This window comes from Anoplophora glabripennis, unplaced genomic scaffold (genome assembly GCF_000390285.2).
Source record: "Anoplophora glabripennis isolate ALB-LARVAE unplaced genomic scaffold, Agla_2.0 scaffold306, whole genome shotgun sequence".
In the NCBI taxonomy this organism is placed as follows: domain Eukaryota; kingdom Metazoa; phylum Arthropoda; class Insecta; order Coleoptera; family Cerambycidae; genus Anoplophora; species Anoplophora glabripennis.
Genome location: NW_019417798.1, coordinates 590,586 through 614,893, shown reverse-complemented (window position 1 = coordinate 614,893; position 24,308 = coordinate 590,586). Strand labels below are relative to the sequence as shown.

The following is a 24,308-nucleotide window of genomic DNA, read 5'->3' as shown; positions in this document are numbered from 1 at the left end:
CCTTAGCAAAGCGCATCCCAGGCTGCATAGCCGCACTACCCTACCCAACCATACCACACATAAACATGACACTACCCCCGGGGTTTACACAGACGAGCCGGCGAAGCAAGAAGAGCGCCAGAAGAAAGGGCCCTAGCCGGCGGGGCCCAGCCAGGACAAAAGGAGGTCCCACAAAGCGCCTACACCGGCCGCATTTGCGGTCGGGGTAGACGACGGATGGGGCCCACCTACGAAGGCTGTCCAGGCCTACACGAGATGAGGCAGGATAAAGAGGGATAATCCCCCTCGATCCCAAATCATTGAGGCCAATTTCTAGCCATAGAATAATGGCGCGGCGCAGTCTATCTTAACCAAATGTTATCCAAAGATCTCCGAAACTGCTACTTTGAAACCAAACATTCCTTTAGAAAAAAAAACGATCATTCCCTAGTATTTGTTCATCTTTTTTACTACTGTATGGCCAAGTCACAGATGATAAAACAATTTATCTTCTGTGGCTCAGTGTCTACTACCATAGAGCAGAATGCTCGCCTCGCTATCTGTGTCTATCTATGATTAATGAATTATGGAGGGAACTTTAAGGAACTATCCGCATGGCACGAAAATTGGAAGGGAATCTATATGAGGAATTGTATTGTGACCAATCACATGAAAATAAACCTGATTTAAATTTCTATGTGACCAATCAAATAGCATATACCTTTGGGAAAACGCTTCATATTTTCATAAATTTGGCACAATTTTTAAAAGCCTATATTTGTGGTGTTTAAAAACATTACATAACTTACAAGCTTGTAAAACTTTTAGACACCTTAAGAAACTATATTTTTATTTTAAATTTCAAAATAATGAAATTAACTAAAGTCAAACAAAAAAAATAAGGTTAAGTTGTCAGTGAGTGAATTTCCAAGTTCCGTCACTCTTCCATTTCCATTTTGATAATTTGATTTCAAGTATTCATTTGCGATCTAAAACTTAAAACAGATTTTGTTTGTTGTTTGCAAAATTTTTGGAAGAGGTAAATGATTTAAATCACAATGCTCGGTCACGGCCGTAACAGGTGCTCACAAAATATCTTGAAAAATATGTAGATTAGAGTTAATTCTAAACAAAAAAGTCAAGTGTTTACTTATCCTTTGAATACTGTGAATAGTTATGTAGTTACAATATTAATTAGCTCAATCTAATATGAATTATTTTTTAATATCTTAGATTTGGAGGTTTTCGACTCCCTCAAGGTGTTGGTATGGATGCTCCCAAGACATCTGATATTGTCCTAATCTCTGGGAATTCTCATCCAGAGCTTGCCAACTTGATACACAAGAGGCTTGGTGTTAAGTCCAGTGGATGTGCTGTTTATCATAAGTCAAATCGTGAAACTATGGTACAAATTGGCGATTCCATTAGAGGCAAGGACGTGTATATCATACAAACAGGAGCCAAGTACGTCGTTTTTATTAATTTTATTTACAAATAGTCTCTTGACTTTTATATCTTTTAGAGATGTGAACAATAACATCATGGAATTGTTAATTATGGCATATGCTTGCAAGACGTCTTCGGCAAAGTCAATCGTTGGAGTGATCCCTTATTTGCCTTACAGTAAACAGTGCAAAATGAGAAAGAGAGGGAGTATTGTAACCAAGCTTGTGGCTCAAATGATGGTAAAATCTGGATTAACACATATTATAACGATGGATTTACATCAGAAAGAGATCCAAGGATTTTTTGACTGTCCTGTTGATAATTTAAGAGCCAGTCCATTTCTTCTTCAGTATATACAAGAAAGTGTACGTAATATTCCAAATTCTAGCATTAATCACATTAATTTTTAATAAATTTATTCTAGATTCCCGATTACCGCAATTCTGTCATAGTTGCTCGTAATCCGGCTGCCACAGCTAAAGCCACTTCTTACGCTGAACGTCTCCGCCTTGGTATAGCCGTTATTCATGGTGAACAGAAAGAAGCAGAATCCGATGAAGTGGACGGTAGGTATTCTCCACCAACTATCCCAAGATCTCGTACTATGGATGCTGGAGTGGGAGTGCCAGTACATATTGCCAAAGAGAAACCACCAATAAACGTAGTCGGAGACGTTGGAGGACGTATTGCTATTATGGTGGTATGTAGGAAATGTTTTGATCTTATATCATTTATTTTAAGTGTTGCAGAACTACCTTTTTTCATTTAGGTTGTCTCTTTTTGAAGATATCTCTTTATAAGTGAAAACAAAAATTTGAAAAATTATAGTTTGGTGTAAAAAAACAATACCTTTGAATCTTAGGCATGGACTGGAAAAAATTAGGAGAGTAAATGGCGACTACTATATTTATACGAATTGTTAGTGCCATGCAGAAAATGTGCCCGTGTGTCCTAACATTTTTAAAAAATATTAATTTTCTTAACACATAATATACTTTATTCGAATAAAATATGATATAAATTAGAAAACGGTATTCTAAAAACAAAAAAAGTGTGTCCATTTCTTGGGTGAGAAAGATATGTTTGTTTCCTAATGTATAGTATATTTTTGTTTTACGTTTTTCTATGCCCGATGAATCAGGCTGGCTAAAATCGTTCATCACAATGGTAATAAAGAAAATAAACCATTAATAGTACAAATTAAATGCAGAGTACTTATAAATCGGTTATGAAATTTTGTGACAATGATACCTCTGTAACAGCCTAAAAATCGTGTTTTTGACATTTTTTTTTTTAATAGAAGGAAAGGTAATAGAAAAAAACTGTTGAAGTATGTTATTAGGCATGTATTTAAGTGTACAGAAAAATTTTTTCATTAAAGAATATTTCAAAATGGCGCCACTGGAGCCATTCTCCTGAAGCACGTTGTCGTTGAGGCGGTCTGCGGCACGCACTAGAACTAGTGCAAATTTCAAGATGGAACAAAAAAAATTTGCTCTTAATCTACATGAGTATAGCTAGAGAAGCATGTATGGGAGGATTGTAAAAATATTATTTTTTGTAAAATTGGCAAGTGTTTGAAGTAAAACGTTATATTTTTGACGAAAAAAAAGGGCAGTTATTTGTTTATAACAATTGTGTGTGCCGTTTTGAAAAAGGTATTTCGAGAAAAACGGGTTTAAAGTTTTAAAATGAGTTTTAGACATGAGAAAATAAAAAATTCGACTGTTTTTAAATTTGGCTTGAATTGTACACACATACTGCCTGACGACATTTATGAGTGTATTAGAGAAGTTATAAATCAATAGGTAAGAAGACCTAGCAAGTATATTTATGTATACTATATTCAAAAATATTTATTTTTTGAGATAACAGGTGTTAGTGTCCTTAAAAAATTACTTTCCCAGTTATTTTCCAAAAGCACAATTTTTCATCATTGAAATTTTACAGTATGTTATTGACAATAAATAGCCAGTTTTTAAATGTCTCTTAGGAAACAGGAGTGAGAAATGCCCTTTTAGAAAATCCAAAACTAAAATAAATAATTGTTTTTTCAAAATTAAGAGAGAATAAGTTTCTTTTTTAAATACGCTGCTGATTATGTTAACAAAAGTAGCAAATGTCTACTTCCTAAGTGTAATCCCATCTTTTATGAACAATTTGTTTTTAATACATAATATATCTTCTATTAATTATTGCAATATAGTTCAATTTAATAGCAGTTTATTATAAAAATTTAGTTCAATAGTAAAAACAATTTATAAAAAAAAATCAGTTAATTTGCCTTTTTTGACAGCACTGAGAACATGCTGAAAAATATGGAACGATTTGAATGATCAAGAAAATATTAATGTCTGGCTTCGAGAGTTAATCAACAATGTGACACCATTATTATTGATCGATTGATTTTCTTCAATGTGTTTTGTTATTTATTTCAGTCTTCTTTCTTGTCACTGATTTTTTTATTTTTATTACCTACTATTGTGTCAATTTTTTTAATTTTTACTACAAACTGGTGCTTTAATTGGATTGGATTGGTGCTAGATTAGTACAGGATAATGATATGAAATAAAAAACAAATTGTTTAAAAATAGGGTTGTAGGCTGGTACTGGTAACGAAAAATCTAAATCTTGGTGTCACCAATATTAATGATTCATTTATAGTGAACAGTGACAAACCGTTACATTTACGTCCGAGATATTGCAATCGTTGATTGGTTGAATAGAATATCGTGAAAAATTGCACCGATCAGTGGCTGGTGAAACAGAATGTGTTTTAATGTAATCTTGATCTTATTGATTTAATTTTACCCAAATTTAACGTGAAGAAAATAAAATTACTGGTCACGTGGCTTGTAATCATTTATGAAGGCTCTTGTATGCTGAACGGAACTAAATTGAAATATTCAATCAAAATTTCTATCTTAGAATCTACTGAAAAACAAAAAAAAAATTAAAAATGGAGTAGTAATTTATGAAAAAATCAATTTTGAAATAAGGACTCATTTTTATTGGTGTATTAGTTTTGATGCAAACTGTATAATACAAATTATTGTTATTTTATCGATAACTTACCTGTTCCTATAGTTTCATGAAAATAAAATAAAACCACCCTGTATTACTGACTTATCAGTCTAATAATGTTTAAAAATATTTAGTAAAGCGACTTTCCAGAGCATTTCAGTGTAATTTTTTACTCTTAGGATGATTTGATTGGCGACGTTCAGTCTTTTGTGGCAGCTGCAGAGGTTTTAAAAGAACGCGGTGCATATAAGATATATGTTCTTGCCACACATGGTCTTCTTTCTTCTGATGCTCCTAGGCTTATTGAGGACTCCCCTATCGATGAGGTACGAACTATGAACTGTTTTTTTAAATTCAATATTTTGTTTTTTAAATGCATTTTTCAAATATGTAGGTCGTGGTCACAAATACCATCCCTCACGAACTACAAAAAATGCAGTGCCACAAGATTAAAACCGTAGACATCTCAATACTGTTGTCGGAGGCTATTAGAAGAATCCACAACAAGGAATCTATGTCGTATTTGTTCAAAAATGTCACTCTTGAAGATTAAGTATAATAGATTAGAATGTATATCCTTAGGCATTTTAGGAATGCATTTTTTTTATTATTTGGACAAGTATTTTATTTGTATTTTGATTTTACTATATCAATTATTTAGTTAGTATTTTGATTTTATATTTCATGATGTTTTCCTATTCATATTGAACTCAGAACTGTGCTTGTTACTGTAACCATTATATTATCAATAAATGTATTAGTTTATGATGTCGAGTTTTTGTTCGTTTTCTCTGGGAAGTTTGCCATATACCTCCTTAGAGTTCTAGGGTCTTCGGGAAGTTATTGAGTAAACCAGTAGACTGCAAATTGTTCATCATCAAGCATTTAAACTAGTGGTTGTCAAACTATGGGGTCCCCTCTGGGGTCTTGTGGAAGAAGTTGTACAGGGGTCGCTGAAGGTTTGGATGGATAGATGTTTATTAACGTTACACAAAAAGTATTTACACACATCAAAAAGGATTACATAAAATCATTAGTTTTTACTTCTAGCGTTATAAGCATTTTATGATGTAGATTTATTTTGACATTTTTTTCATAAAATGGAATGTTTTCGAGAAAAATGGCAAAATGTGATTGAATGCATCACCAACCACCTACGATTAACGTAGAATTTCATAAGAATCACAATATACATTCGATCACATTTTGCCATTTTTCGCGAAAACATTGCGTTTTATGAAATAAATATCGAGAGACAAAAAAGTTCAATGGCTTTCGAGCATCTAATAATTTTTAAGAAATTCAAATGTGACCAAATTTTCTTGGCTCCAAAGACAGGGGGGTCCATGAGAAAATGTTTTAAGGGGGTTCCCTTAACAGAGTTCTGAGATATAAAAAAAGACTATTCTTAGGGGCGAATTTCAGGGGGCTGCAACTCCGAAAGAGGGGGCCACTTGGCAAAATAGAAAATATGGGTCTCCTAAATTTATGTTAAGAATCTGTCACCAAATTTCGTTGCATTAATTTCTATAAAAATGAAAATACATATCTACGCTTTAGTATGAAAACATGCTATCTCACATTTAATGATTGAAACCGTGCATTTATAATAAACTTATATATTTTTCAAAAAGTAAGGAATATTTATGTTCAGGTACACTGTTTATTTTATTTTTTTTATTCAACATTTTTCAATTAATTTTGTTAAGTTACTGTTATAAACGACGAAATTGTTAATTAAAAAAATAGAATAATATGCAGTATGCTGCAACACGTACATTACTCGACGTTTTTTGAAATAACAAATGATAAAAAAATAGTGTATACATACCATAATATATAAAAATGTTTCTTATTACTAAAAATTATTCGATTCTTTTCATACAAGTTTGCTTTGATATCAAAATTAATAGCGTACTCTTATCTGATTTATAGTCGCTACTCTTGATACACTTATTTTTATTTTTCACAAAATCTGGGATGCACAATTTATTCTGAAAATAATTTTGTATCCTAATGCTGACTAAGAAGACTGCAATAAAAAGAATCATATAGTGGACCAGGCTAGGCCCCAAACTCCGGGTTCGAGTCGTTCTTACTGCACCTCAATAAAAACAAGGTAGCCGCGTCCTTGCATAGACTTTGGAAATGAAATGCAGGTATGCGACACTTTTATTACCGGTACTTTATGATCTGATAATAAACATGTGTGCATGGGGAACCGCGGAAATGTGCACGTGCATATCAAATGCGCCCGTCGCATCGATATATTCATATCATTCAACTTTATACATTATATTTATATTCTGATTATTATGTTAAGTCTATTAATAAAAGTAAGAGTGCTCTATTAATTTTTATACCAAAGCAAACTTGTATGAAAAAAATCGAATAATTTTTAGTAACAATTTTTATATATTAATGTATACACTATTTACACTAGTAATGTACGTGTTTCAGCATACTGCATATTATTCTATTTTTTTAATTAACAATTTTGTCATTTACAATAATAACAACAAAATTAATTGAAAAATGTTGAATGAAAAAAATAAAATAAACAGTGTACCTGAACATAAATATTCCTTACTTTTTAAAAAATATATATAAAGTTTATTATAAACGCACGGTTTCAATGTTTCAATCATTCAATGTGCCAACTTAAATTTCTAGTCACACTGAGATAGCATGTTTTTACCTAAAAATTTGAGTTAGCATGTTTTCCAAGCTTAATTTGAGATAGCATGTTTTCCAACCAAAATCTGAGATAGCATGTTTTCGTACTAAAGCGTTGAATTATACAAAAAATAATGAGATAATTTTTTTACGTTGGCTTTTTCTAACTAGAAAAATAGGGTAACATAAAATCGACTAGCCCATCGTCATACTGCTATAAGAGGTCAGGGCAAAGGAAGATGTAAAGAATAGGGTTACTTGTAAATTCAGTTTTGTTACGTAATTATTAATATGACATGTAAAATAATCCCTAGAGCTTTCCCAGATTCAGGAAATGGGACCGAATTGACAATATAACAAGTACTTAAGGCATTAAGGAGATGCCGTCTTTGTCCTTAAAGACCAGAACTGGCAAATAAATTGATAACAAAACTTCTGAATCCACAATGGGCAGGAAGTAAAAGTGTCGAAATCCAGCAAGATCCCGAAAAGGTAGTTCTCCTTGGGTTTCCAAACAGTCCAGTCTACTTAAGTTTAGAATGTCGGGGTTAATTTATTAAGGGGTAATGCTATGATTCTAAATACAGCCATGTATATGTGATTCCTTGAGTCTCAAAAATCACATCGCATGCAAAATTTTATGCATTGTTACTATAAAAAAACCTACCTTAAGAAGTTCTGATGTTTTCTTGATGACTTTAAATTAAGCGATTCATTGCATGAGAGTGTAACACCCTGTACGACAATTCCATGAATTTAAACGCTAGGTAAACAAAGGAACGGTAAGTACCTGAAATTAATTCTCGGAACGTACCACTTTTTTAAGTTCCAACGTACCATAATTAAAGTGTAAATGAGAATCGATGAGCTCCTTTTCACAAGTTGATATCGTTACGGTACTCTTCGTAACGATGGGTAAATAAATAACCCCTCAGGTTACAAAAGTTACAAAGTTTTTCATATCGCATCAGATGCAGCCGCCTTCACGGTCGGATTAATCTACGAGAACAATCAGCGACTTGCCGATATAAAATTTCAAAACCTAAACACTTTTTGGTTTGATTGTAAGAAAAAACAAAATCTAAACACTTTTTGGTTTCATTTTGCCAGATCTTGCTAAGGGCCCCCGATCTCATGATGTCCGCGGCTATAGGCCCTGTAGCCCTCCTAGACCCGGACCTGGCTACTTTTGGTTTTTGATCAGAACTTGGTTCGTAATCAAAACGTTCATTCGTCCAAAGCCGTGAGCAGGAAGATCGTATAATTTTAACTATTACATCTCAATTTTGATATAATACGACGCACTAACGATTTTATAGATATGTCAATGTTAAAACTTTTACTAACTGAAATGAAAATAAGATTTTACTGGATATAAAATATAATCTTCAACATACGTCTTATATTACACAAACTATCAAAATGTGTATTCTAAATTGTTCAAATATATTATACAGATCCATTTTTAAATCATTTGTGAATAAGTTACGGTACATTAAAATTCAAAATCAATAAATATACATTTCGTTTCAATTATATACATTAATATAACTAACAAAATCTGTAGACATCAGTGCATCACAGTTTTTACAAGAAATAACTCGAATTATATACAATCCAGACATTTACGATGTAACATTCAAATGAATCACCTTTCGCACAATTTCCTAAGTAAAACAGAAAGAAATGTTTTCTAACGAAACGTGCTATACGATGCCTAGAATTAAAATAAAATCTTTACATAACCTTCGTAAATAACACTCTTTTAATGAAAACTAAATAACAACTACTCCTAAGTTGCAGTAAAAAATGTAAAAGTAATTAAAAAATTAAAAACATACACACGATAGCTTGCATGATAACGACTATGTCTCTTCTACAGACAACGACATTAGGTGAGTCATGGCATGTTTCACGAGGATCTGCTCGTCTTCGATCAATATCACGTATTTGCCCGACGGGATGATATCAGACTCTATACTGGTTTCTTCAACTGGTTCGCCGGTCTCAGCTTTCCAACAGAGAATGCCCTGATCGTAAAAGGACAGTAGCAAACCATTTTCTATACATACGCCTCTTAGTCTGAAAGGTAATTATGATTATTCTGAAAATACTTTGGTTTCATTGGTAGACATGTACAGGGTGTGTCACTTAACATATCCACTGGCGTTTTCTTTGAAAGACTTAACTTAAATCGGCTCTAACTACAGATGGAGGTCAGTAAAGAGTCAAACTTGACATAGAAATAATCTTTATATTCTCACTTGTAAGCAATGTTATTGCGCAACAATATTTTAAAATCTGATAACAAAAAATTTGAGTTCATTGCTTGGAAAATTAAAAAAATGTTACTACTTATTATTTTTTCTTGAAATGAGTGCCGCTATTCCGAAACCTATCAGCAGAGAGATGAGGAGCGTCATCCGCTTTCTTCATAAAGGGAGTCACCGATCCAGATTTTTAAAGAAATCAAAACTGTTTATAGGGACGGTGTGATGAATCGTACTAATGTGTGCAAGTGGTAACGTGAGTATAAAGCTGCCAGAACGAATGTTCATGATGAACAAAGTAGTGGGCATCCCTCAATCGTGACTGATGAGATGGTGAACTTTGGATGAGATGAACGCAATGTTTCTACAAATCTCCAGATCTCTTCTGCATGAAATCACTACTGAAACATTAGGTTACTGAAAATTGTGTGCGAGGGAATTTCCCGCAAGCTTTGAACTGGAAGGTGAACAATTCCTTGACTATTGTGACTGCCGACGAAACATGGGTGGGTCACTATGCCCACGAGACGAAAAAACAATCAATGCAGTGGCGACATCTGTCTTCACTATCAGGGAAAAAATCAAAAACGTTCTTTCGGCCCGAAAAATCATAACAACTTTTGACTTTTGACAACAATTAATGCTGCGTGGTACTGTGAAATCCTGAAGACCCTACGGAGGGTGATACAGAACAAAAGAAGGAGAATGTTAATGAAGGAAGTGTGCTTGTTGCATGGCAATGCATGTCGCCACACAACCAATGCTACAAAGCAACTTTTGGATTCATTTGGTTGGATAATCATCAACTACCCCGCTCACAGTTTTGACCTCGTAATTTCATCTTTTCTCTTCTATCAAGGTGTTTGAGTGGAAAATTTTTTGTAAATATACTACCGTTGCGATTTTAAAATATTTGGGTTCTCTTACTTTGCGGATGTGCCTCGTATAAATTAAATAAACTCTTGAGTTAAAAGGATCAATTAAAGATTATTCTTTGTTATTAAACTATTTTTTAGTAGCCAAAAATTTCAGATTGATTGTGAGAAGTAACACAAATTAAAAAAATACATGTTACTATATTAGATACTTCAATTAAAGTCAACATTTCGAAAGATCGATCCTTTTTCATTATCATAACTGGAAATGACAGGTTTGACAGTTTATTAAATTAAAAAAGAAACATCATATCTGCAAGAACTATAGAACAGTCAGGCATTTTTCATAATTCAAATTAAATATAGAATGCAATAACACATCTATTTCTGATTTGCTTTTCCTATAAACTGACAGATGATGACAAATTACACAAACAGAAATCTTTATGTTTAAACATACAGGCTGTTACAAATTTGCTTCTCACTACAGGGATCTCGGAAACGCTAAGAGGTACGAAGTAGCTTAAATGGGGGCAAAGTTGCGTAATTCAGTAGAAAGTTTCGTAATAGTTTTATTTAATATGTTAGGGTAAATAAAATATAAAAACCAATTACGTCCATTTGATAAAATAAAGTTTTTACAGAAATATTAGTTTCCAAAAATAAATAATCTGACCCATCAGCTGGGTTATAACGGCCTATCGGCTTTATGGGTTATTTCAAGTTGGATTCACGATAAGTGTAAACAGCAAACTTGAAATGTTCAAATTCATTTTTCAGGCTAAGCCTCGTTGCTCACTTGTCGCTATCTGGATCCGGCTGGCTCTTTCACATGTAATTTAATTTTCAAACCGGTTTGGCCGATATTAGTCTCGGTTGCATTTTTATCACAACAAGAGATGGATCGTAGACGCATTGCAATTGTGTGGCTTGGCTATTGCCAATGTCGTCGCAATAAAAAAAAAACAAAAAATATGAAAAATATCCAAAAAATATGAAAAAGCTAAAGTTTTATCACACTGGACAGGTCTGTTTTCAACCAGTCTTCAATAACCCTAATCAAACTGTGCGAAAGGTTAAAAGATTTTATTCTTGTCAAAAAATAATAAACAGAACTGCAAATATCTGAAAAAAGGTTGATTTCAAGGAACAAACGAAAGAAAATAAGAATAAATATGATAAAAAATTTTTTTGTTAAATTAAGCCCTATACTATCCTTCACCTATGACTAACGCCAATTTAAAATATGTGTTTGGTTTTGGGAAAGTTAAATAGCACACCCTGTTTACGAAAAACTTTGCGAGTCCTAGACATGATGTGGGCAAGATATAAGGTAGAATTACCTGTCGAATCCTTCAGGTGGAACGTAGCTGGCCAATTTTTTCCATGAATGGTTTAAACCATTAATAGCGATCAGTCGAAGTTCTCTATCTACACACTGCTGTAGGGCGAATAAAAACCCCTAAAAACAAATGGACTGCTTTCTATCTTTTTTTGTTAAGAATCAGTTTGTTGGTATTCAAAAAGGAACATTTTTTGTAAAATAAAAACAAAATCAACAGTTAAATACAACTAGAAATCGAATAAAGAACAAAATGCAAGCACGTCGAAGCCTAGTTGAGAAAAAAAACAAACTTAAATATTCCTCACTTACCCTGTCACACTTAACCCACAAAGTAGACAGTGGTGATTTAATTTCAGATAATACTACTGTGGCGATAATATAGCCATATTCCACATTCCATAAGGTTATCTTATTCTCTCCGCAACCCATTATCACATCGTCACAATCTGTAATGAGACAAAAATACATTTTTTTAATCAGGTCTATCGACATAGTTACCTTCGATGTTGTGTAGGGATGAAACGTAATGGTCCACGGGTTCTATGTTGTATATATTAGCCACCGTTTGATAATCCGCGGCTGGCTCATAAGCGTGTATGAACGTTCTCTTTGTCGCTCCATCATCGTGCGCAGAGTGCCAACTGACGATTATTTTAGGAACGCTTTTCATTACTGAATACTGAACGTCATCTGCAAATCTGCAAAAATAATAATTAGATAAATAGCATTTAATGCACAGAATTTTTAAATTCTTTCTATAATGATAAACCCCAGCAAAAATTAGTTTAAAAATCATAAGGCTAGGTCATGTCCATCCATCAAATCAATTCATAAAAATAAACAGGCAAGAGATGGTGTTGTTTTCGTCAACCAGCTGATCGATTAACGAAAAAAACAAATAATAATTTTGAATATTGTAGATGTGATTGGAATTTTATATTGTGCTGTCATTGTTTTATGTGGTTTTGTTATTGCATTTTATACTGTAACTTGAATTACGAAACGCATCTGAGGTTTCTGTTCTTGCAAATATTTTAACATACTTTACAGTTACAGGTAAATAATTAAAATGGTTTTAAAAAATAAAATAAAATAAATGGTTTTATCAGTTGTTTGCTACCGCACTACTTTGCGATGCCATTTAGTGTGATCGAGAAGAGGAATGACAGTGACAGGATGATCTTACAGCATGAGCATAATAAGTAACAGTCTAGAAACAGCCAAACTCAGTTTGCTTCGAGGTGCCCCACATCCACATTTTTTTTAAATTAGATTCCATCTCGTGGGGATGGGAATCGTAGATCAGACGAAATGAGAACTATCAAATGAATTTAGCTATTGAATAATTAATAATTAGTAGCGTTACCTATTAACTAAATTCATTCAATGTTGGACTATGAAATCTCTTATTTATTTTTGGAAAGAAAAATAATTTATCAATATACTCCAAGTTATTAGGGTACGGCAGTTATTCGTTTATGCAAATAATAATTATTGTTCTTCCTGTTCACAACCCCTACCAGGAGGTGTTTCACCCTTTCCCATGTTGTAAAAGTGCTTTCTTACCAAAAAATGTCCAGTCTGAATACCCATCACAAGGTGATTTGACCTAGACATGGCCTGATATTTTTTGGCTGTATCCTTGCTAGGATATTCTAAAAACTCCTTAGCAAAATAACAGTTATTTGTTTCATCCCACCGTCTCATAGATTCTTTGTGAGTGGTTCATGTGCTAACCATTATTCAAGTACCTTTTGGATTATCGAATAATTCAAATAGTTTGGTACTATTGAATATTTTGACAGTTCTTATTCGATAGCGCCTATCACTATACTCCGCGGACGAAATTATAGAGAGTGACTCATCGCTAACTTTTGAACTAGTAAGGGGGCTGAAGCGTGCCGGAAACAAAAATCCATTGGCGTGTCTGCGTAAAAGGCAACAAGATATAGAAAATATTGAAAAAAGATAATAAAACATAACAACTAATATTTTTTTACGGTTTGCTATAACCGGCACTTTGACCCATTTTAATTATTACAGCATTTTTAAATGTCCCAGTTGTGTTTTTTTAATTTATAAATTTATTACAGCCATGGAATTAGACCCCTCGTCTACGCTTATGCTATGACGTTTCTCAGGACTGGTAAATCAAGTCCGTTTACACCCACTAAAAAAGCATTTCCCTATTCCCTACCAAATGCAAAAGACAGAGATAGAATATAGGTCGACGTTCAGTGTAACTCAGTCTATAGACGATTATAGATTCTATCGATGTGCGTAGCGAGCGGCACAAAGATAAATAATATTGAACCATATAAAAATCATTTTATATTTTATATGCAGTATGGTAATAATGTTTTTATATTATGTCTGAGTCACTATCTATAATTTCGACCGCGGAGTATAGATCAGATGACACACAGTAGAAGAGCAGGTTTTGTCAAACACTAAATGAAGATGCATTCTTGATAATGTGACAAAATATATGTAAATATTTACATCCATAATTAATTTGTAGTATTAAAAAAATATATATTTTTTGCAACTATTAGTTGTTTTTGGTTATAGACTACAAATTTACGTAGTTCCAAAAGAAATTGAGAAAACTTTTTTAATTGTAAACTTCCTCAATTTTATGAAAGATCAAAAGGGACAGTATATTAATGGAAAAAAGGAGAAATTTCAGGTGTTCATTGCTTATTTTTTGTTCTTGATTTTTTACCTATGCCATTTATATCTTCCTATTTTTTTGTTTTGTATTTATTTTCTTTGTTTGTGTGACATAAATTATCATAATAATGCTGAACTTCTAAAGAACAAAACTTACAGAAATCAGGACTTTACATAAAAAAAATGTGTAGTGTTTTGTCACTGAATACTGCTCTACAATTAATGCAAGCTACAGACAATTTTGGTAAAATATCTATATAAATTTTGTTTTGATAAAAATTTTAATTCGAACCATACGCCATTCTTATCAACTTCTAATGTACTAGACTAAGGAGTGAAGACTCTTACGGGCCACGCATACAAATTCGGATCCCGTTTTATGACCCAAAGTAAAGTTTAAGGATTAGCGCTGATGCACTGGAACCTAGTAACAAAGTTGTGCTTACAATGTCAGAGGCAGTAGATAAGTGGAAGGACTTTAAGAAATTAGTAGAAAATAAAAGTTAACGTTTATATTGTCATTTTAAATTTCTCGCGCATCAATGCTGCCTTTACATGCGTGACCCATGAAATTGCTCACTTTTTTAACACTCCTTGTATAAACTCCATATACTAGACCATGAACATGTTATCTCAGAAAACATCTTATTTAAATAACCCCTCTGTGTCCCTCTATTAATAATAATAAATAAAAGAGGACAATAGTATGAAATTTTAGTTGAAAAATAAATGGCACAATTAAGGCATAGTTTACCAGGTCACAGTTAAATAATGATTTTGATGACAAAAATAAAATAGTACAGGGTAAGTTTTTATCACACTGTTTCATTCTCGGTTAACATCTGAAAAGGTAGCAAATATTCCATTGCTGCATTGTAGCATTGAACAATATCTTTTAATCTCATATTGATTTCCGTATTAAAAGAAACTAACACTTGAACTTTTCCCCACACAGTTGCACAATATTGCCAGAAAAATACAAAAATAATCAGATACAAAACAAAATATTTTCCCTGTGACAGTGATTTTAAGTTAATACAATAGATGTCACCACTTCCATTATTCTCGGGAACGGGAATTATCTGTTACATTATTTGGTAAGATTGATGATGCCATGGGATATAACATCCAGCAAACTACTAGAAGTGTTGGAAAATGTTTGGCATATGCACACTATCAACATTCTATTGAAAACTATTAGTGCACATGACAAATTATTAGTGCATATACTCCAAGCAGTTTCTAACGTTTATAGTAGTTTGCTGCAACAGACGTATAACCTCAACGACATGTCAATGATAACACATTCACAAATATTTATTTGTTTTCCTTTGGAAATTGAAATACTATGATAAAAAACTACAAGTTTCTTGAATTTGAATTCAGGAAATATTGTAACTAATTCACTACTATTTAAAAGTGTAGTTGAGAGTAGCGAAAAAGATCAATTTTACAAAAGCATTTTCTTCCTGTTTTATATTGGGACACTCACCCATTAATATTCTCCAATTGCAATACTTTCTTACTAAGTCCGCTCTGCCTCTGCTTCCAAAAGTAAACTGTTGCGAACACATCAGCTACCGGACCTTCTCTTATGTCGGACTTATGTTCTTTTGTCCAAAGTTCGACGTAAGCCACATGCGTCTCCATGGCTATAATCATTTCCATCGATTCTTTCTGCAAGCATTTACCGTTCAAATAGAGTCGCTGAGTCTGCCCTCGAGGGATCCACATATTCTGAGACCCAAGAACATTCCCTACAAAGAGACATATTAATTTTTTATATTAACACTGACCTAATAATATTCAATAAAAAAATACCTAATGGAGTTTGCATCCAAAATGAAATAACTTTTTCCTGACACACTATTAGATTAAAGTCAATATAGAATGCTTTTAAGACAGCTCCATTTTGTTTCTCTATAGAAATATAGTGCGACTGCTTCTTCGACTTCTGTTTAGGTGAATTGTCAGGGTCCCACTCTCGAGTAAACGATTGATCTGCCAAAGAATTATCTGTTTTTCTCTCCACATGTTGCAAACTTCTATGCAATGATTTCATTTCTACTGACTTGTTGTAAGGCAATACTTGGAATTTGGTCTTTTTTTGTGCGATACGAGAATACATTTCCCGCTTTCTAACAATTAACTTTTTATTTGGAACCGTTATATCTACTTCTGCTTCCTCTTCCAATTCATCATCGCTTGGTACACCGGCATAATCATGTTCCTGCAGAGTGATGCCATTTGTTAATTGATGCTTCTTATAGCTAGCGGATTTGTCATCGTCTTCATTTTTTATAATCAATTCATTATCACTAAGATCATACTCAAAATTACTGTCTGGTAATGAAGATACCAATTTTTCTATAGCAGTTTTTGTATCAGTCTTATATTCTGCATCATCCCTTTCTCTATTCTCTGATTTTACTGCATCTATATTGAGTAAATACTCTTCTGTTACATCCCTCCTGCCACTGCCTAAAACCGAATTTTTGTATACTTCACACAGCATCTTAACTTCGTTTCCGCCTGTTTTATTAAATCCATATAACGGTGACATTTCTTGTAAGCTATAAAATGAGTTGGATGGTTCTTCCATAACACTGGTAATTGTTTCTCGTGGTGTTGGTTTTGTTGATAAAATCCTATTCTCAATCAAACATTTCTTGTGTTCTTCACTGAGATTATTGAAGTCTATCATATCATCCATCAGATTTTCTATATCGATGTAACTATCCTCACTACTTTTAGGTATCGTAACAATTTCACACTGAGGGCTAGTTGGTTTTAGCTTTGTCTCTACTCTTGAATTTTCAGATAAAGATTTTTTCCTAGATTGTGGTGATCTCTTTTTAATATCTCGATTTTCCCGAACTGATTTTCTTATGCTCTTTCTATTAAGTTCCTTTTCTTTTTTTCCTATCAGTTTTTTTAATGAAACATTTTTAAATTTCCCAGTACTTCTCAACGAATTAATTCTGGCTGCAGTCATTGGTTTTCTATACTTTTTCTTTAATAAATCTTTAAATTTGTGTTCTTCTTTCTTCACATTATTCTCTTTAAGACCAACTTTACGTTTGACTTGAAGCACTCTTTTTACAAGGTTTTCTTTTGTTTTTGGAACATTTTTTGTTAATCCTATTTTACAACTTACTTTAAGGTTTTTTATTCTACATATTCTTTTATATCTAGAGATTAATTTTGTCATAGTATTATCAAAATCCTCAACATTTTCAGTTAATTCTTTTGATGGAAAAGGAAAACAAAAGACATCAGCCTCAGCTTCACTGATTTTATTTTTAAAAAGTTCATCGTTAAATTTTGCTTTTTCCACTCTGATATTGAGTTCTCTAAACGATTTCAATGTTGGACATTTTTCTGCATCTTTTACCAACTGTTCACTATCCCCACTCTCTGAAACTTTATCATTCATTTTTCTTTTTTCCTGCATTGCGGTTAAATTTCTAACCCTTGTAGAACGTCGGTTTTGCAATATGAACCTTTCTTTTTTATCTGCAGGATTCATTAACTGCAAATAACTGCATAATTCCTTTTTCCTACTCTCAGGACTTAAGGGTACTTCATAAACTTCAGAACTTCCATTCGATTTTGCATCATTTAAGATTTCTTTCTGTACCGAAACATTAATATTATGTTTAGTGTAGTGGTTCATAATTTTGCTAGAATCTGAACGTTTTAACAACAAATTTGTTTGTCCAATTCCTTCATTACTGAAGCCTGGTTTTCTTCCCGTAGGATCTGATTTGCTCGATATGCTAGTGACACAACTATTCACTGTTTCAGATTTATCATTTTTTAAACAACTTATTAAAGAACTAGATCTGCCAAATGCAGCTAAAGGTGGATAGTAGGTTTTAGCAGATTTATTAAAATCACAACGAAATAAGATTACACTTTTCGAATCAGAACTAAAATCGTCTTTCGGAGTTTCTGTCTTGGCACTTTCCTTAAAACTACCATCTTTTACATCATCTTCCAAATCTACTACAGCAGATGAAACATGTCTAGGTTCTTCAATACTCTTAATCCAATTACTAACTTTCTGAATATTTGAAATGCTTGTGTTGGAATCTCTCCGTTTAAAAGTATTACCTCTTGATGTCCAACTTACTGGTACTCGTTCTAAACTTGTGGAGCCTAAACTTATAACAGATTCTTCATTGTTTCGTGAGCTATAGTTCAACTGAACAAAATCCGAATTGTTAGGGGCAGTACTTGTACTTGAAATGGTTATCGGAGTATTCATTTCAGAAGAAATTTTCCAGTAACATTTCTACAAATTTTGTTATTATATACTTGTAAGCTTATGGTTTGTAACTGTGAAATATTTTATTTGAACATTTTGTAACTTGATAATTAACAAGGTTAAGGGCTGTACTTAAACAGAATTTCTCACAATGTCCTTTTTAAAATTTTTCCAGATCGAAAAAATGTTTTCAGCTACCACATTGGCAAATAAATTATTGAGTCGATTTTGAGGACATTACGGCACAATATACAATTTTTTTTTATTAGTTTTGGTCTTCGTTCTTTTCACTTCTCTTCTAGTTTGTGTTGACTGTTGATAGGTGCACTAAAATGATGACCAATAGATGGAGCACCAACAGCGAGTAAGTAGCGTGCTCTATTTTATAAAATTTAAAACACTAGGAAAATAGAAAATTAAAATGGCGTCAGGTACTGACGACTGACGTTCATTTAAAAGATTGAAATTTCAATTTGAATCCGTGTGATTTCGAGTGATATTTGTGCGAATTTTATAATTAAAAGACTTTTAACGGATAGGTAAGTGCTTTATTGTATATACTTGTATCTAAATTAGTATGTGCTTTATAGGAAAAGTTGCTCCAATTTAAATGGCGTCTTAAATTACAAACTGCCTACGTATTGTGTTAAATTTATATTATTATTATTCTGAACCTTTTCTTTCAATTTATTGCTTCGGCACAATAACTATATTTGATTTACGGATGACCTAGATTCTTGAATATGTAATCTGTATACCAACAAATTTCCTTCGTCAATTTTGATAGGTAGATACCTAATTTTCTGATACGCATATCATATCGTTTTGCAAAATAAACGAAAAATCAATGGTGCAATAATTAACCACATTTTAATATACCTGTTGAATTACGATTACAAACAGTTGTTGTTTATACGTAAAGGTTCATTTTTATTGTAACATTTTGTTAACAAATATATCCGCCTCGGTAGGTACATAAAACTTGTTTCATTCATGCTTATAGGCCTATAGCAATATATTGGGATATGGCTATGAAATAGTGGTATCCCAGATAGTATTTATTAATTATTAATTTCAGTACTACTAGCTACTTAGGCTTCATGTAAATAGGATGCCTAGGTATTTATTGTTTATCTATGTAAACTAAATTGAGTAATTATTTTCGTAACTAATTGCCTAAAAACATAATTGAATTCAGTGGGGGAAGTTGATTCGGTTATCTTTGTTGTTATTACACTAGGAAGTATTACAAAATTCGTTAATTATTATTTTAATGATATGTATGTCACAAAATGAATGTTTTCCTAGGTTGACATATGGCATAATAGGTATTACTATGCATATTTATTTATAACAAATTACAAATATTAAATTTTATACCTAGTAAGATAACTAAAGTACCTCTAGATCCATTAGAATGTACACTAATTAATACTTTTTGCATATGATTAGGAACACTTTACGTTTTTAGTTTACTTAGATGTCACAACATTTGTAGCACAGTAAAATACATTATAATAATATATTTATACAATAAACTTCATTTGAGTAGATAGTGTTGTAAGAGGCGTTTTTTTTAAAATTTTATGTAGTACCTTATTTCGAAAAACGTAGCCGCCGGCTTATTATGTTTACATTGTTTGATTTTTACGCCGATTTTTTACAGTGTGTTCTTCAAGCATATTGTCAGAACCATTTCTCATTTACAGTCCAACCTTATAGGAACCTACAATGTTATAAATTTATCACAACTCGTTGGTCTGAATCAAAACGCAGCATTTGTATTGTTTATTTATGCCGAGAATAAGTAATTCGTTAACTAAAGTTTATTAACAGCAATATCTATATGAGTAATTATAATTACACTTTAAACATAGGATATTTACCAAAGAAATTAATTTAGTCTAAATATGGTCTATCATACATTTATCACATGTAGTGATATCATTTTCACATGATGGCATGTAGAAGCAGTGGTCTGGTCTCAGGTGTAGTTATAGTTAACAGAAAAATGTATAAAACAGGTAGCTAATTATAAAAATATATCTATAATGTTTAAAATTAGATTCCAAAATTTCCCTGAATTTGAACAAGTAATTGTATCAAGTTCAAATTCTTCAATTATGTGGTTAATTAACACAAGGTCAACCTCTGCAATTTATTTTTATATGCATTGCTATTTTTAAATTTATAAATAGTCCAACACTATTTTTATCACGAAATCCTTGTTTTAGCTTTCACTGGCGTTGTAGTTAACTTTTCCGTTTATATTTTATAGGGAGATTAGGCTTTGTAAAAAAGTGGTAATATCAAATTATTACAGCCACTATGTCTACTTTTGAATTAATTTCGGAGGTAAACCGGTAAAAGATTAAGTGCATTTTTATCTTTAATTAAATAAATTATTAGCCCAAGTTATATCGACTTAGGTCTACCGAGTTATTTGAAAAAAGTTATTTTTAAACCAGTGCCGTAACTAGAAGAAATTTTACTAGAGGCAAGCTTTTAATTTTGCGGCCTTAATTCTTAAAAATAAGCAAAAACTCAAAACATTTTATTTTTAAAAATGTAATAAAAACAAAAATAAAACATGATAAATTATTTCACTTAATATACAGGGTGTTTCATAATGATGTGCAAATATTTTAAGGTGTTTAAAAAGTAATTTTAGGGGAGGTACTTCGATTTGAGCTCCCCCCCTGAGAAAATATTCAAATATCAAAATGGCCGAAAAAATTAGCTTTTTGCAAAAATCATGTCAAAAATGACGATCGGTTTTGGTAACTGTTGTACTAATTAATGTGTACCTAATCGGCAAGGAAAAATAATTGATTTTTTTGCTCGTAAACCATTAAGTATACGAAAAAATGGGAAGAGTAAAAAAGTTTCTTAATGAAATGTAGTATTTTTCTTGTTGGAATTGGCTAACGTAGAAAAAAGTTGTGAGAGAAATAAAACCAAGGGGTGCTAATTTCTTTCATTCAGACATAAACCAGAAAAAAAGACTACCAAAAAATACCATTCAACTAGTTGTTAACGTGTATCAAAACTCAAATTTCTAAGTTTAAGCGTTTTCTTGAATAAAAAAAAAAATAAAAGCTAATTTTTTCGGTCATTTTGAGATTTGAATATTTTCTCAGGAGGGCCTCAAATAAAAAAAAATAGGAAGTACCCCCCGCACATCATTATGAATCACCCTGAATATTCTAAGATATAAACAAACACACAAAGACAACTGTAGAAACAAAAAAATATTCAGTACATAAATATCTAATTATTTGTAAAAAAAATTAAAAGTAAATCTACTAATAAGCCAGAATTAAAAACATAATAATATACAGGGGAAAAATTGTTGAACGTACAGGGGACTCTTTTATGTACAGCTTTGTAAAAAAAAAAAATCAGAAACGACAATTCGAAAATAATTTTAAAAATACTCTTCTGCATAGCACTGGAAACTGGTCCACTGTAAAACCTTACCATATGCAAGGCAAAACATGCGGTCGGCGACCGGCAAAAAATGAACAAACAAAAAATTGAAAGAATTTCTTTCCCAAGAAGTAAATAAAATTTTATAACATCTATTTTACGTCAACAAATTCAATTGCTTTTGCCTCTATTGTTATTATTAATTAACACAATTAATTTGTAGTTTTATTTAATAAAGTAATTACAGCAACTGTTAAAAATTTTGTTCACCGACGTGTAAACACATTTGGGTCCATATTGCTTCACCTTAAATTAAAACGATATCCATCAATTTCTGAGTTGCTATACACGTAAACCATTGTTGGTACTTAAAGAACTAATGTAAACACTATCACATTTCAGTATTCGAATCGTCCGGGGCCTCGTGGAGGGAGAACGTATTGCGCACAGCCTACAACGCGAATGACGCTAGTGGCTACAATAGTCCAGCGATGTTGAAGGTTGAAAATACTATAACTTTTTTTTTCTCGGAAACTATAAAGAATTTACAAAAATTCCCAGAATGTTTTTGCAAAAATATTTTTTAAATTTTTGTGTTCAACTCCTTTCCATGCGCCCTTAGCAGTTTGCGCCTACTCTGCCTATACCTTGTTACGGCACTGTTAAACACCCTCTATCTCGAAACCGAATGGCCTTAGAAAATCTGTGAAAATCCTGTATGTAAAGAGAGGAAGACAACTTGTAATAATTTACATTTATACATATGTTTTCATGAGTTAGACGTTTTGCTCTTTTATGTTTATCTCTGCGGTTTTAGACGTTAAATTAATAATTTGAAGCGTGCTGTAAAGACTAACTGTCTAGGAGTTACGACGGAGCAGATCCGTTGACTGTTCCACATAAACGTATTGGTATTTAGTCTTCGGGTTCGCAATTAAATATTAATCATTTGCCGCGAAGGTAACTTCGCTTACACACACATCTCTTTGTGACTGTACTAGAAGTTGCTGCTCCTTTAAGTCTAGCCGAAGTGCCTTGCGGGCACAAAATACGGGGACTCTTGTGAAAGTTCCATGTTAATCCATTCGAAATTCAGTCAGTAACACTTGTTTAATAATAATTCACCATGTAGAGAATTCATAGAGAATAACAAGAGAATAGCATTAATCATCTTATTTTCCAAACAGTGGTGTTTTTCATAAAATTAAGAAGATAATGTCAATTTCCCAATTCCCACACTCACCACCCACTGGCTATTTTGCTGACGTGTAGTTAAGTTATAGTACAAATTTAGTGTCCTTTAAAGTAATAATTTCCTCACTTAAGTCACCTATTCGCGAAGAACGACAGTCTTTGCGCAGAAAAATTGCAGTCTTTTCTTCCAATCTCTTTGGTACTGGTACTCTTCTGGAACTACTTAGATCTAGTCAGTGAGCTACCAGTTCTTGTGTCCTTCTTGCCATATTGACATTTGAACTAAATTAGGTATAAATGGAAATTTTAATAAATCATTAAAGGCACATACTTCCTACGAAATTTGTATCGAGATCCTCTGTTGCCAGCATTGTTGGGCCTCTGGGCTCCTGCTTGCTTGTAAAGAGGCGAACTGGAATAGACCTTTTTAGTAGTGACGTCACATATGCCAAATAATAGGCAACCCCATAGTGCACATTGTCATGAAGTAACAAACTAAAAGAATTATAGAATTTATATATTTAAATTTATAGAATAATATTGACTTTTATAGTAATTATTAAATTAATATTATATCAATGGTAGTTACTGAGCATACGGATTAAAGATAATTTCATGTAAGCGAAGTAGCCTCGCAACAGGGTATAATTCAAGAAAAGTTTGGTTATGGTTAACAGTAGGCCTATAATAAACCACTTGAAGAAAAAAACACCCGGTAAATACTGACGCATCGCAGCACCAAGAAAAACAATAAAAATACTTAGCAGAACTAGAACTAGAATAAACAAATGAAGAGAAAATACGCTAACGATGACAGCGTCGAGATGTCAACAAGATTTCACCTGCGTATGAGACTATTCTTTCCGAGCATACGCATTAGGAATAACACGGTTATTCTTAAATACTTCTAAATCCTTGTAAAAATATAGTATCTGTGTAAATAGTACACAAGGATCAGAGTCGGTCTGTACAATATAACAATTTTTTTGCGGGTTTGCTTAAATGTGACGTCACACTAAAAGAGTTTTTCCTCCATCAATAGCCAGATGTTTTGACTAAGGGTAAAATACACTCTCGGGATAGCAGTGTCCTTTTCTTAGTCTTTGTCGTACATATGCACTGTTTGT

The 24,308-nt window shown here is 32.5% G+C and overlaps 3 protein-coding genes across 4 annotated transcripts in view; 2 read left to right on the top strand and 1 right to left on the bottom strand.

Moving 5' to 3' along the window:
* Positions 1-793: 793 nt before the first annotated feature.
* Positions 794-5,196, top strand: LOC108909259 (phosphoribosyl pyrophosphate synthase-associated protein 2). Of its 2 annotated transcripts, none has more exons than XM_018713530.2 (6): positions 794-1,060; positions 1,213-1,443; positions 1,502-1,790; positions 1,850-2,125; positions 4,629-4,775; positions 4,844-5,196. In XM_018713530.2, the coding sequence occupies exons 1-6, from the start codon at positions 1,038-1,040 to the stop codon at positions 5,000-5,002; spliced, it is 1,125 nt and encodes a 374-aa protein (XP_018569046.1). In that variant the 5' UTR covers positions 794-1,037; the 3' UTR covers positions 5,003-5,196. The 2 variants fall into 2 exon arrangements, with proteins under 2 accessions (XP_018569046.1, XP_018569047.1); XM_018713531.1 differs by having other exon boundaries at positions 795-1,018; positions 4,844-5,195.
* Positions 5,197-8,488: 3,292 nt separating this feature from the next.
* LOC108909276 lies at positions 8,489-18,873 on the bottom strand. The gene is made up of 6 exons (XM_018713573.1): positions 16,110-18,873; positions 15,781-16,045; positions 12,114-12,313; positions 11,925-12,061; positions 11,614-11,732; positions 8,489-9,207 (listed from the first exon to the last, which is right to left on the bottom strand). The coding sequence occupies exons 1-6, from the start codon at positions 18,556-18,558 to the stop codon at positions 8,991-8,993; spliced, it is 3,387 nt and encodes a 1,128-aa protein (XP_018569089.1). The 5' UTR covers positions 18,559-18,873; the 3' UTR covers positions 8,489-8,990.
* Positions 18,874-18,963: 90 nt separating this feature from the next.
* The window catches only part of LOC108909263 (protein Gawky), a 58,780-nt gene continuing 53,435 nt past the window's right edge, over positions 18,964-24,308 (top strand). The window contains exon 1 of the mRNA XM_018713538.1: positions 18,964-19,097. The gene's annotated coding sequence lies outside the window, so the exon portion shown is untranslated. The remainder of the gene's footprint in view (positions 19,098-24,308) is intronic.

What these genes read in the sequence shown, in the direction of transcription:
- LOC108909259 (XM_018713530.2), top strand. Translation starts at nt 1,038, where the DNA reads ATGCTCGGTCACGGCCGTAACAG. An exon ending in CTCGGTCACGGCCGTAACAG is followed by an intron (nt 1,061 to 1,212) that starts GTGCTCACAAAA and finishes TTAATATCTTAG; the next exon opens with ATTTGGAGGTTTTCGACTCC. An exon ending in GACGTATTGCTATTATGGTG is followed by an intron (nt 2,126 to 4,628) that starts GTATGTAGGAAA and finishes TTTTACTCTTAG; the next exon opens with GATGATTTGATTGGCGACGT.
- LOC108909276 (XM_018713573.1), bottom strand. Translation starts at nt 18,558, where the DNA reads ATGAATACTCCGATAACCATTTCAAGTACAAGTACTGCCCCTAACAAT. An exon ending in ATCCCTACACAACATCGAAG is followed by an intron (nt 12,062 to 12,113) that starts GTAACTATGTCG and finishes GTCTCATTACAG; the next exon opens with ATTGTGACGATGTGATAATG. An exon ending in CCACCTGAAGGATTCGACAG is followed by an intron (nt 9,208 to 11,613) that starts GTAATTCTACCT and finishes ATTACCTTTCAG; the next exon opens with ACTAAGAGGCGTATGTATAG.